The sequence below is a fragment of the Rhinolophus sinicus genome, chromosome 2 (genome assembly GCF_057876585.1).
Source record: "Rhinolophus sinicus isolate RSI-liver-muscle chromosome 2, RSI-T2T, whole genome shotgun sequence".
Taxonomy (NCBI): Eukaryota; Metazoa; Chordata; class Mammalia; order Chiroptera; family Rhinolophidae; genus Rhinolophus; species Rhinolophus sinicus.
The window spans coordinates 48,202,065-48,215,904 of record NC_142502.1 but is presented as its reverse complement, the minus strand read 5'-3'; the positions used below and the strand labels follow the sequence as shown (position 1 = coordinate 48,215,904).

Below are 13,840 nucleotides of genomic sequence, written 5' to 3'. Positions count from 1 at the left end.
TAAATCACTTAGCTAGTGTCTAGCGCATAAGGAGTGCTCAGGAGGCATAAATTATAGTATTATGTTTAAAAATTATGTAACACCTTTAACTCATAGTAAAAGAGTCCAAATATATTCCTTACGAAGTTGGAATATTTTAATGTATTTTTTAATTACATGGTAAATTCTTTCTATATTATTTATGTCACCATAGAAGAATTGAATTACTGATCAAAATCTGCTTAGATTTTAGAAGCATTATCAGCTAAGTCACAAAAACTCCCAGTGGCTGCAACAATGGTCCATCTCACGCAGCAGCAGCTGTCTAGTTCCAAAGCTCCCACCAGGTGCTTCTCCAACTATAAGAGTCACCTCTGGAGTTTGTCAGTAAACCTGATTCATGAGCCCTGCCTCAGAAGCCAATCCTGAGGGCGTGTGGCCTGCCATCTATTAGGCTGAGCTTTCTCAGAGACCCAGTGCACCTCCAGATCCTCCAAAAGGGGTTCCTGTGGTGGAGTGGAAGGAGCAGTTTGGAAGCTGAGGACTTGGGTTTGAATCCAGACTTCATTGCCCTCCCCACAACACACACCTTAAGTCTCTTCCCTGTCTAAGCTTTGCTTTCCTCATGTCTACTGTGGGCTAACAGCACCTCACGAGGCTGTCGCAGAATCCCGTGGTGTTACAGTGGCAGTACCGTCTCAAACAATGCTTATCGACCCTGTTAATTCCATCTTTTATCTTACAAAGTCTTTCCTACTTCCCACCATTTCCAAAGTCCACTGGCTGCATATAACTCAAATGAAACGCAGCTGTTTTAAAGAATGATTCAGGAATCTCCCTCTAAACAGTCAATATTGTTAAAACTCCCTGTATTCACCTTCCAGGAAAGGGGGCGGGAGTTCAAGTTAGCTCCTGGGTTTGAAGTGGAATTGGTAATTCTTAAGTTATTGTAGCCACACGTGTGGGCTTGGTTTCGGTGGGGTTGTTACCCGGAATACGCTGGGCTAGGAGCCAGGGCTGGGCTCGCCGCCGTTGGTGCTCCCGTCCTCCCTCCCCCTCCTGCCGGCCTCAGGCCCCTCACCCACCAACCCCTGTCCGCGCCAGGCAACCTCGACGCGCCGCTGCGCCCATTGGCTGGTTTGCTTTTATTGATCTGTTCTGCGCGCCCTTCTGGCTTCCAGCGCGGGCACCAGGTGCAAACCGTTTTGCTCTAAGCGAGATAAAGGAAGCAGGTTTTTCCTCTTCCCGGGACCGCTGCGGATCATCGCAGGAGGTGCGGGCCCCCTCCCATGGGTGGGTCGGACCCACGGTGCGGCTCCCGCCTGTGCGCACCCGGCGCCCTACAGTGTGGTGCGAACTCGGCCCCGGGCTAGGTCGGCGTGGGCAGAGCCCCGCGCGCTCCTGTCCCCCCACGCCGCTGCGGCACGAGCGGAGGGGATGAGAGGGCTTTCGCCCTCCTTCCCCGGTGTACTCCCGGTATTCACACTCTTAGGAACTCCACGCGGGAAAAAACTTCTCGGGTGAACCCCGAAGTGATCGGATAGGTTGGATGGAAAACAGCGGGCGTTTGAAAGCCCGCGTGCTACTCCCATTGGAGGAGCGCAGGCCCGGCCCGCGGTAAACGGCTGGTTGGACCAAGGCGAGGCCCAGGTGCTGGAATCCTGTTTTCTTAAGGCTTTCATTTGCAATCATGTTGAATCCAGGTGGCTTCTTAGTGTGGCTTCTTAGTGTTCTAAATGAGAAGACTAATAGTACGGTTTTTCCTCGTCTTCCTTACCTTCTACAAAAGAGAAAGGATGGTGTTTCAGAAAAAATTTTGCTTTGAGATACTTTAGTGGGTTTACTGCTGCCCTGTAGTCTCGCTTGGCTGTTTTGAAATGGCATCTTTGCTGAGGAAGGAGGTAAAAAGCAAAAGCTAGAGCGACCTGGGAATTGTTTATTTTGTATAGTGATTATTTGGACCTTCCGAATTTTCCTTTAAAACAAGAATTACAGTTAAAGTAGATGTTATTCTGAGTGGCACCAAACATAGATGATGTTTAAGAAAAAAATTTAAAAGGTAAAATCAGTTTATTTTGTTGGAATAAATGTAACAAAAAATCATTTGCAATTAGAAACGCTGGTGTATTATCATTCTGGCATGTAGTTCTGTAATGTACTAACAGGGGAGAAAAAAAACGATTCTCATATTTTCTCTCCCCCACTCCCTTTTATTTTTCAGTCTAGAGCACAACCAGCAGAAGAGAACAAAAGGAAGCCAGTTTTGGGGAAACTTGGCAATCTGTTCACGGCAGGACGAAGAAGGTGTTCCAGAAACGGGTTAGAGAGTCCCACTAGCTCAAATGCCAAATCAGTCTCTCCCAAAGATGTAACCTCTTCCCAACTCCCTGAAAGAGAGAATGAGAAGAGGAAATCTCAGGGCAGCCACTCAAAGCAAACAGCAACGTGCGAGGTGGGCTCCCCTCAGGAGAAGCCCCAGGAGCCCGAAGGCGAGCCCTCCGAGACCTGTGTCCAGGTAGTCCCCTCTGATGCCAAGCTGTCACCTTGCTCTAGGAGCCATGCAGCGGCGGCTGTGCAGCAGTGCTTTGACAGTGATTCATCCCAATTAGAACCTCTTGAGGCAGAGGGAGGGTCCTTCCCAGATGCCACCGCTGCTGCCAAGCAGCTGCATTCCTCACTAGAGAATTCCCCCAGGCAAGAGAACGCAGAGGCTCTCACCCGCAGTCCGGGGGAGGACGCTTCGCCCTGCACTAGCTGCGAACAGGAGACATCCCAGGGTGCGGGGGGTGTGCCGGGGTCGCTCACCCAGGAGCCGCCCTCGGGAGAACTAGGCAAAGCTGCTGACAGAGCCCCCCGCGTGGGTGCCGAAGGAGGCTCTCTGGAGCCCCGAGACGCGCACAGCCAGCCCCCCGAAGACGCATTTGCTCCGCCAGGTGACCCTCCTGCCGAGGGCGCACAGAACTGGGCCAGCTCCACGCAAGCAAACGGCAAAACTGGGCCGCGAGGACGGGAGTGCCGGCCTGGCGAGCGCGCCCATCCTGCCAAAGTGCTAACTTTGGACATCTACTTGAGCAAGACTGAGGTGGAGCAGGTGGACGAGCCGGTCTTGATTACTCCCGCCGCAGAAGATTCCAGCGATCAAGACGATATGGAAAGGAGGTCGAGCGGCCGCAGGTCCGGGAAGCGGAGGAAGTCGCAGAAATCCTCGGACTCTCCCGGAGCTGACACGGCGCTGCCCGACAGCGCGGCGAGGGACCACAAGGTGTTCCACTACGAGGTGGCGCCAAACGCGGCCACCGAGAACTTCGCGGAAAAGAAAGTGAAATCTCCGCCGGCGGCCCCGGACGGGGGCGTTGCCTCCGCTGCGAGCCCGGACTCCAAGTCCAGCCCTAGTCCCAAAGGGCAGCTCCGAGGGGAGTCGGACCGGAGCAAACAGCCTCTGCCGGCCTCGTCTCCCACCAAAAGGAGGGGCAAGAGCCGGGTCCTCGAGGCTGTGCCCACCCCGCCCGCTGGAGGCCCGCGGGCTCCCGCCAAGGAGGCCCAACCCAAGAGGGCGCCCGCGCCAGACTCCGGTCCCGCAGCCAAAGGCCCCGCGGGGGAGAACGGGGAGGAGGTAGCTCGCGTCATCCCCAGGGAGCTCACGGTCAGGAGCAGCTCGCTGCTGCCGGAGATCAAACCCGAGCACAAGAGAGGGCCGCTGCCTAACCACTTCGACGGCCGAGGAGGAGAAGGAAGTCGAACCAAAGAGCTGGGCAGATCGGCCGGAGGTCCTGACGCCGACGGCTTGAAGCCCAGGAACCATTTCGGTGCGGGCAGGTCGACGGTGACCACTAAAGTGACCCTGTGAGTAACTGGAATTGGGCTGGGCAGAGATGCCGTGTCCCGGACGGACGTGCTGGGCAGCCGCTCAGAGAAGCTCGGGGTGTTTGCATTTGTGAAAGAATGATCAGTGCACTGAAATTTCTCCTCTATGTTGAAATTAAGATAGTGAAGAGCTAATTGACACAGTTGTGGTTTAGAATGACACATTCAGGAGACTAGTGGGTTGATAATTCCTGTTGTAACATAAGATTTAAGTTAAATGAATGTAAAAATGAGATATGTCTTGAGGCGCAGTGTTTACATAAACAATGGAAGGCTGTATGGCTTGACATAGCTAATTCTATTCTTCATTCAAAATGTACACGGGCATTCTGGGATAGAACATTCTTCTGACTCATATAGTGAATTTGAGAACACAGAGCAAACACTAAGATGTTCATTATGTCCCAGTAGGTTTGACATGTATGAGCTTAAGAGAATTCACAGAAACTTTTATGGAACTTAGTGCATTATTTACCTAAAGCCTAAAAAAACAAAACAAACTCTTCCCCTTTATAATATTAGGGAGTTTGGTGATATTTTTGCCCCCCCCCCTTGAAAAGTAATTTTCAGTTATTGAAATTAAGAAATGTCAGTCTTACTGGGAGACTATTCGCTAAATGAAAAGACACATTAGAAGAATCAAGCTCAACAACAGACTGTGTGACTACTTGCGGTTGAGTTGATCAATTTTTCAAATATTTGTTGAGTATCCTCTGTGCATGGTATTGTGCTAGGAACTATGGGAAAAAAACACAACTATGATTCAGTATTTAGTCCTTGAAAAGTTTATGGGCCAGTTTGGCACACAAGATGCTGACAAATCAAATAACAATATGAAGTGATGTCTGATTAAAGCGCCAATGGATGGTGGTGACCATCCCTATAAGGCTGAGGATGTGCAAAGGAGGAAGAAAAATCAGTTGTGTTTTTGGAGGGGATGGGACATGTTGTGCCTTGATGATAAATGTGAGTTGTGTAGTTGGACAGGATAGGGAGGGCACTATGAAACTCTTAAGATCCTCCCCCTTCCCACACTCTCTTCCTCTCCCAGTCAACACAGGTAAAAATGTATATCTAAACTGCTTAGGTTTTTTTCTGTGTTCACACATTTATTAAGAGAGCTGGTATTTTCACAACATTATTTTTCTTAAACCAGTCCATTATGACTAGTTGAATTCTTGGATAAGTAAACTTTAGAGTAGGAGGTCTGTTTGGTAAATACTTGAGAGGAAAATCTGCTTAATGAATAACTTGAGCTACCTCACCAGCTACGAACCTGGAGACCTTTGATAGAGTCAGCTATTTATTCTGTAGCAACAGTGTTGGAGAAATAACCAGATTGGATGATGCCCATTATTTGTAGAAAGCCAGTGTGCCAACATTCAGTCTTCCTAAGTGTGAGTCTTAGAGAAACTGTTGTGTACCCTGATTAAGGAAGCCCCTAGGGGCCTTCCAATAGGAATACACCAGTGGAAAAACCAGAAATGTTACACTGTTAGAGTATGGTAAACAAACCTGGGGGAGCCAATGTTACAATGAAACTCCTCTTTATTTGCTGTTGTCTGCAATAGAACTAAACCAAATGTCTTTTTCTCAGTACTGATTACTTTTTACCTGAAACTTTTCCTTTGCCACTCAGTTTATTTAATTTAGTTTTCCATAGGGCCTCACACTTAGTGAATTGGCAAACTATTGAAATGGAAAATTAATAAGTCTTTCTAGTCCTTTTTTGTTTGACTGATGGATGGGTTTTTTCAGACTCTTTGATTTTTCCCCTGGTTGTATTTCAGGAAAAGAATGTTACTCAGATTACTTTTAAAAACAATTTGAATCTGAAGTTTTAGAGTTAAAACTATTTTATATTCCCTCAAAAATAATGACTATGAAGCATCATGTTTCTTGACAGTGTTAGAAAAATTGTTGTTAGTTCTCTATCAAGTATCAAAAGTTGAGATTCTTTTTTTGTGTGTGGTACTGTTTGTTTGGTTGTTGTTGTTGTTGTTGTTGTTTTTTAAATAATATATTTAAAATAAGAGAATTTTCCTCTTGTGTTATAGCCACAGCTTTTTAGACTCCATTATTTTCCCCCTCACATTATAACGAAAGCATTACAACATGAATTATAGGAGCCTTTTAATCACTTTGAGCTAGGTTAATTGTAGTGACTCTTGGTAGCAAAAGTTAATAGCACAGAAACTGTGGTTGTAAAATGTATTTTGATCTTGGTATAAATCTTTAATGAGCAGATGTGTGTTTCCTGTCCTTAAGGTAGCTTGTTGGCTAACCTGTAGCGTTTTTTATTTACCTCATAAGATACACTTTGATGTTTGACTGTTCTTTGAGCTGATTAGTGAGAATTTTTAAAATGTATATTCCCTGGTATGTGAATATCCCTCATTAACTGATAGCATTTGTAAGCTTTCTATTTCTAATCATCCCACTGGTTTTAGAAGGTTATTTTTCAGGAAGTGCTTATAAGTGAATTTACTTTTAAATTTAAGATATGGGCCCACAATGTAGATGCCTAGATATCTTACGGAGATATTGGGGCATCTTACGGAGATATTGGAGATACTATATCAAATTTAGTATTTAAATAAAATTTTAGTAAATGAAAATCTAAATGTTTAATTCTGCATTTGGAAAGACTTCTCAAGTCTTCTCATTTTATCTAGGATACGTCATACTACCTGTTCCTTCAAAACACTCCTCAGGCCCAACCTTCTTGAAGGGCAATGAGTCCATGTGGGAGATGGAATGAGAATTCAATGCTTCTCACTTTGTGTTCTCATTATCGCAGTGGCCTCATAAAGTATGATTACTTTATCTTAGAGATCTCATGATAGACCATTGACCCCTTGAATCATAAAGCCGGATGGACTCAGAGGAGGTCATTGAGGCAAGTCTAGTCTGACCCTTTCTGGGGAAGCAGAATAGTAGAGTGGTCGGGACAATGGCATCTGAAACCAGAACACCTAACTTCAAATCATGGCCCTGTCATTTACTAGCTGTGTGACCTCAGGCAAATTACTTATGTTCTCTAAGCCTCAACTTCATCACCTTAAAAGAAAATGTATAAAATTGTACTTTAGGCAAGCCATACAGAGGGTTTCTCAAGTGCCTAGCAATCAGTGAATGTTAGCGGTTATTATCTCTTCCATTTTATAAACCACTAGACTAATGGTTTAGACATTTTTGTTTTTAGCTTTGGAGTCCATTCTTGTAGGAAAGCTTATATAAAAGGGATATATAAAACAGATAAGTAGGAGTGACTCTGGTTGAAAGGAGGATGGCTGGCCAACAGCCAATCCCTCAGTGGCTATTATCCCCAACTGCAGCCCCTGAAGAGAACTCCAAGGATTACTTCAACCAGAACTTGGTGGGTGGGAGAGTGGGGGGATGGGAAATCAACTCTGTTCTAAACTATCTAGTTTTTTTGTGTGTGTTTTTTTAACAGATAGAGAAGGTAGAGTCTAGAGAGTTAAAGTAACTTGACCAAGTTCACACAGATAATTTGCATGAGCAGGACCAGAGCCAGTTGATGTCAGAGAAGATTTTGTTTCTCAGAAAGAAAAAAGTATGTGCTTTCTTATATCCAAGAAAGTCAAATGAGAGGGGAGACTCTCTGCATAAGAAATGGTGACAAAACCACACTGAGTAATTGATAAGTAAATTATGATAGACTTTTATGCAGACATTAAGAACACCGTACAAACAAACTTTTTAGTAACTTGAAACATGTTGAAATGTTAACTATAAGGTTAAGTCATCTTTTTTTAAAAGGCAAGATACCAGCTCTATGATCAGAATAATCTTAATTCTATTTAAAATATTTAACTGTACATATAAAAAGACTGGACTTATACTAAAATGTTAACAGGGATATTATGTGACTGATTTTTCATTTTTATACTCTCCATATTTTCTGTAATGAACATACTTATATAATCAAAGAAAAATTTTATGGGGGAAAGATGCAGGGAATAAAATATCCAAAGAGGTAAATGATAGATAAATTTTTTTTATAATCTAGCTTTTTGAGATATGTAAAAAAAGTTATTATAAAATAAAAAATACACAATTGCTGCTTAGGGAAATCATTTACATATTTAAAGTAGGGGAGTGCATTAATTTAAATTTGTTCTAATATTCGGCAGGCCCTAAGATGTTTCCCAACTCTAGTGCCAAGTACTGTGCGTACATACTAGGTATTCGATAAACCTGTTAACCTCCCACCTCTAGACTTTCACAATTATATAATTTTCTCATCCCTCATACAGAAGCAAAACACCCATGAAAAATAGTTGATAGTGTATTTAGGATTGTTTAAAGATAGTTTCATTAGAAAAATGTTACGTACCAGAAAGATGTTGGTTTTTGATAGTTTGGTAATAAATTGGTATGTTCACTTTCTAAAACTAGGTCAATAACTTTACCATACTGCTTTATTCTTGCAGCCCTGCCAAGCCCAAACATGTGGAGCTAAATCTTAAAACCCCCAAGAATCTTGACAGTTTGGGAAATGAGCATAGTCCATTTGGCCATCCAGTTCATAAAGGAAACACTGCCACCAAAATCTCTTTATTTGAGAACAAACGGGCAAATAGTAGCCCAAGACACACTGAGATTCGAAGCACAAGGAACACCCCTGCCTCTAATAAAACATATATCGGGAGAGCGAAGCTGAATTTAGCCAAAAAAGCCAAAGACATGGAGCAACCTGAAAAGGAAGTAATGCCAAATAGTCAGCAGAATGGTGTGGTGGTGCAGGAAACCTCGGCAGAAACCAAAGTTATTCTCACTGAAGAGGAGATTCTGCCAGCGACCAGGAGTCCCGGTGTAAGAGAAATGGAAGGCAAGCCTACCGAGGATCCGGCTCTTGGTTCTCAGTGTCACCAAGGTGATAAGGCAGATGTACAAACAGATGCTGGCTGCCCTGAGCCAGTGGTTACTACTCTGAGTCCTGTCGAGGACTACACGCTCGACAGGGAGGATGACTCAAAGACTGCTGACAGCAAAAGACTTGTACTTGAAAATATGACTGATACAGCACAAGACATCCCCACCGTTCTTCATACCAAAGATTCACTTCCAACAACCATCCCCAAGCCACAGGATACATTTTCTGACTCACAGCCCCCAGTCGAGTCATCTAATCAGCCTCCTCTTTCACTGCCCGTACCCATTCCTGCGGATGCTTCCCCAGATGCATGTGCTGAAGCTCCCATAAGCAGTTTTCCGTGCACTGATCTCAAAGTGTCAGAAAACCATAATGGATGTATTTTGCCTGTGTCTCATCAGACTAATGAGAAAATGCCCAGCTCCAGATTTGCAGCAGGAGGAGAAGAAGGAGAAGCAAGCCCTCCTTTGTCTACAGAGCACAGCCCAGAAGCTGACAGAACTGAGTGTCCTTCCAAGGTTCTTGTCCAGGTCAGGTCTTTCGTGCTCCCCGTGGAAAGCACCCAGGACGTAAGCTCCCAGCTTCTCTCCGATAGCTCTGAAGTTAGAGAAGTGCAGTTGCCAAGTTGTCACAATAATGAACTTGAAGTGGTTTCCGTTGCAAGTTGTGCTCCCCAGAAAGAGGAAGTACTGGTCAATAAGAGCACCTCACCCAAACACATTCACTGCAAAGAAGAGCATGTAGCAAAATCTGGCCCACCAGTCACGCTGCTGGAATCAGAGGAAACTCTGCCTATCTATGCTCAGAGTCAGGGCAGCACAACACCCCTGACAGTTGAATCCAGCCCCACCCACTCCCCTGGTAGCAAAAATCATTTAGAAACTCCTTGCAGGCCAGATCATAACGTTGTGAATGGCCAGGACAGCCCTGCCAGTCTTTTGAACATTTCTGCTGGTAGTGATGATAGCGTATTTGATTCTTCTTCTGATATGGAAAAATTCACTGAAATTATAAAAAAGATGGACAGCACAGTTTGCGTGCCTCAGAAGAAAAAGAAGGCCAGGGTGCCAAACTCTCCTGCCCCTCACTTCGTCATGCCTCCGATTCACGAGGACAATTTAGAAAAGGTGTTTGATCCCAACTTGTTTACCATTGGTTTGGGGAAGAAAAAGGAAAGCCAGCTAGAAATGTCACCAGCTTTACATTTGATGCAGAACTTTGACACCAAATCCAAACTGAGGCCCAAACGTGTGTCCACTGAACAGAGTATCCTCTTCAAGTCCTTACACACTCACACTAATGGGAAAGATGAACCTCTGGCGACTCCAGAAATAAATGACAAAGAGAACAGGGATGTCACAAACGGTGGAGTGAAGAGATCTAGGCTAGAAAAAAGTGCCCTTTTCTCAAGCATGTTAGCGTCTTTACCACAAGACAAAGTCTTTTCTCCCTCTGTAACGTCAGTCACTACTATGACCACAGTTTTCGGCTCTTCACAGAACACTTCTCTTTCACGCTCTTCCGTGTTGCAGCCCGTGGTTGAGGGTGCCCCACCCTGCACTTTAAACAAAGATCAGCCAAATCTTCCTCCCAACCACTCTTTAAAGGTCTTCAATTTCGACTCATCAAATACGTCTCTATCAGGCTTGAGAAGTCCAAGCTACATGGAAAAGTACCTGCAAAAAGAGGAAACCAAAAAAGATATGGATTCACCAAGCAACCTACACTTGCCAGAAACTAAATTTTCTGAATTATCAAAACTAAAGAACGGTGATGATGTGGAAAAGGCTCATCATATTGAAAGTGTTCTTAAATCGAACTTGCCGAACTATGGAAACAGTGACACAGATTTCATGGGTCTTTTCAAATCCAGCCGGTTTGACCCAAACATGCCGTTTTCTGGAATGTCATTATCAGATACAACAGTAAGTAGCAACCTATTTATTTGGGCAAAGTGACAGAAGGATGATGAGCAATTCATGTTGTTATTTTAGAAATGGTTAGGCTTGTCTACTATTTTCTATTCATCAGATATTTGAAAACCTACTATGTACAAGGGACCCCTAGGATCTAAGAAAGAGATACTCAGATTCTGTTCTCAAAATATTCGTTCATAGTCTAGCAGGGAAAATAAGCTACCAATATTTTAAGGCACTTGTGAATTTATATGTTGTATTGTGAAAGGTACAGCTAACGTACCTTGAGAGTTCAGAGACAGGCAAGATGTTTTTTCTTACCTAGTTCTGCATAAAAATGCTCAGTTTTGAAGATTTGTGAAGCAGCTTTCTTTGTTTGGAAAAGCCTCTGCCAAGGAATCTTATTCCTAATTCCTTTTCTTGCCCTGTGAGGTTCCCTCTTTCTTCTCATAAGTAGCAAAAAATGTATCTCCTGTTGAGAAAGTACTTTCTTTTTATTTGGGATCAGTTTTTATCAGGGAAGTATTTTTTCCTGCAAAGACTTTGAGGAGTAAAGAATTTCAGTCTACATTGGCTTTTTCCTTCAATATTTTAGAGAGGGCAGCAAAATGTGCTTTTGAGCAGCAATTGCTCCATCTTTTTCTGACTGCTGAAGTTGTTTTCTTTATTTAGTTTTTGATGTGAATTTGTGCTTTTCTGTTACCAAGCTTGATACTCAAGTTGAGGAACGACAGTGAAAGAGGAAAACAGAATATAAGGTTTATAGGTTTGCTTTGTTAGCCCAGAAACATGAGTGGACCACTATATTCCTGTTGCCCATCTGTGAGCCACGCCGTCTGTCAACTGTAGACCATCATCCAAAACAGCATATCCAAGCAGAAAATACCTTTCACCCGTCTCATTTGTATAAGGTGCTGAGACATGTTTCCATCTGTTGTATTGGCTTTTGCTACAAGCCTATCATAGAATGTAGTTCTGGAGGCTCTTTCAAACTGCATAGTTGGGTTTCCAGCAGAGGGTCAGATCCCTCTTTTCAAACGTTTTTAAACTTTTGATCTCAGGATGCTTTTATATTGAAAAATTATTGAGGACCCCAAAGAGCTTTTGCTCATGTGGGTTATGCCTATCAGAATTTATTATTAGAAATTAACAGTGAGAAAAATTTAAAACACAAGAACACACAAGTACACGTTCCGTTAGCCATCATAGTAATAGTATATCAGGGACGCTCTGGAAAATTCCACTGTACGCTTTGAGATAAAGAGAGTGAAAAAGACAAATGTCCTCTTCTTATGAAAATAGTTTTGACCTCATGGACTCCCTGAAAGGATCTTGGGAACCCTCCAGGGGTCCCTGGACCACACTTTGGGAACCACTACTGTAGACAAAGCTAACTCAGCCTATAGCTCTCAGAAATTATAAAGTTTTTTAGTATTTCCCTCAAGCACAAAATTTCCACTGTTCTACCTCCCATTCATTACAGCCTTACACTCTCTTTTTAGTCATTCTTGAATCACTTCTCTTATTTGACAGCAATTTGGAGTGTCTGAGAACAGAATATACAGTTTCCCTGTGGAATCCCAAGAAAAACTAACCCAAATGGAGTAAAAAGGACAAGGGGCTTTATATCTCCTCTAGGTCTTTTTAGGATTAAATTTTTTGTTTGTTTTCTTTAGGTTTTGGGCTTTGTTGACCATACAACTATTCTATCTTCCATGTCTTACCTGAATTTTGTTTTAAATTTCAGGCTTTTTCTTCAGCTTATCTGCTTCTAATGTGTGTATATGTGTGTAAATGCCATTTTGACTTCTAATACTACTCTACTGAGGCCTTCCCATGGTCTTTTTGGGCATATTCCACTTTGGCATGATGCAAGCGTGATCAGATCAAAGGCAGCCCTGAAAATAGGCTTCCTGGTCAGCACTGAAAGTAGTCCATGTTTTATAATATTTTTACATGTATAATTACTGTTTTTATCATCTTATACATTTCTGGTTTTACTGGTCTTGTCACGTGGTTTTGAAAATGATTAGTTTTGTAGCCGTATAAAAACATATTTTGTCTCTAAAAAGGGAGTGATTGAGTACCATGTGCAGTGTACATTGTGAAATATATTATGATTTCTTTTTCTTTATTTGAGATTATACTGAGATTGTTTGAATTATAATGTCTTAGCTGAGTTCTTATTCCCTAAAGTCACATAAAACCTAGTAAATTTGACTCTTGAGTTCTGAATTTTCTAGATTGGTGGAACTAGCCTAGGCATTTAAATGAGAAGAAATTGAAATGGCAAATTCAGGTAGGGGTTGGGGTGGGAGGGTAAGCTCTTGATTTAATAGTGTAGACTCAAAGAGAGTTTAATACAGCTTTGGCTTAGATCAAGGGAGACTTGTTTTAAAATGGATAACTTGTGAGGTGAATATGATCTTACTGAAAGGATCATGGGAGGCGGGGAAAAAGGACTGTTACGCAGTTTATAGTTATTTGTTGTACTTTGTTCATCTGATTACAGATGCTTAGAGGAAGTATCCAAAATAAAATCAATCCCCGACCTGGAAAGGTAAGATTATTTTCTATTTAGATTATTTTCTCGCGCAGATTTTATTTTGGTCTGATAAAGTGCAGTAACGTGTGCTACCACTCTCATTGTTTCTTGTAGGTAGTGATCTATAGTGAACCGGATGTCTCTGAGGAGTGTATTGAAGTTTTCAGTGACGTTGAGGATTGCAGCTCGTGGAGCCTGTCTCCTATAATACTCATAAAAGTTGTTAGGGGATGGTAAGAATGGCACTTTGACTTCCTGACTTACAGGGTTTATGTTTTTCATTTTTAATTACTTTTTTTGGGCCTCAGTCTTTATTTAAAATTACTCTTCTAGCAATGTAAAGGGCAGAAAATACTAGTCATGGTGAGTATTAAAAGGAATTCATATCAAAGAAATTTTTTTTTAATGTTTCTGATTATAGGGGTGATACATGTTTATGCTAGAAAATTGAGAAAAATGTAGGAGTATGTTTCTCTTCCCGTATATCCCCACATAACATTGGTTTGGGCTAACGAACATCAGAATCCGTAATATACTTTTGGTTTGCGAGTTTTCAGTGAGGTAGATAAGAATTGCACTTAGTTATGTTGGTAGAATTTTTTAAATTCTGTAAGAAAAGACATTTTTGCTAATTTT

The 13,840-nt window shown here is 42.7% G+C and overlaps 2 protein-coding genes across 5 annotated transcripts in view; one reads left to right on the top strand and one right to left on the bottom strand.

Annotated features, from left to right (window-relative positions):
* The window catches only part of RTN4IP1 (reticulon 4 interacting protein 1), a 148,210-nt gene that overhangs the window by 50,494 nt on the left and 83,876 nt on the right, over positions 1-13,840 (bottom strand). Inside the window, exon 9 of one of the 4 annotated variants that reach the window (XM_019734977.3) lies at positions 8,410-10,419. The exons of the other annotated variants lie outside the window; for them this stretch is intronic. Within the exon in view, the coding sequence (XP_019590536.3) occupies positions 10,384-10,419 (36 nt within the window). The 3' untranslated portion in view covers positions 8,410-10,383. Of the gene's footprint in view, positions 1-8,409; positions 10,420-13,840 lie in introns of those variants that run through there. 4 annotated transcript variants of the gene reach the window in all.
* The window catches only part of CRYBG1 (crystallin beta-gamma domain containing 1), a 176,108-nt gene that overhangs the window by 126,350 nt on the left and 35,918 nt on the right, over positions 1-13,840 (top strand). Inside the window, exons 3-6 of the mRNA XM_019734972.3 lie at positions 2,201-3,822; positions 8,301-10,668; positions 13,172-13,219; positions 13,319-13,437. Coding sequence (XP_019590531.3) covers positions 2,201-3,822; positions 8,301-10,668; positions 13,172-13,219; positions 13,319-13,437 — 4,157 coding nt within the window. The remainder of the gene's footprint in view (positions 1-2,200; positions 3,823-8,300; positions 10,669-13,171; positions 13,220-13,318; positions 13,438-13,840) is intronic.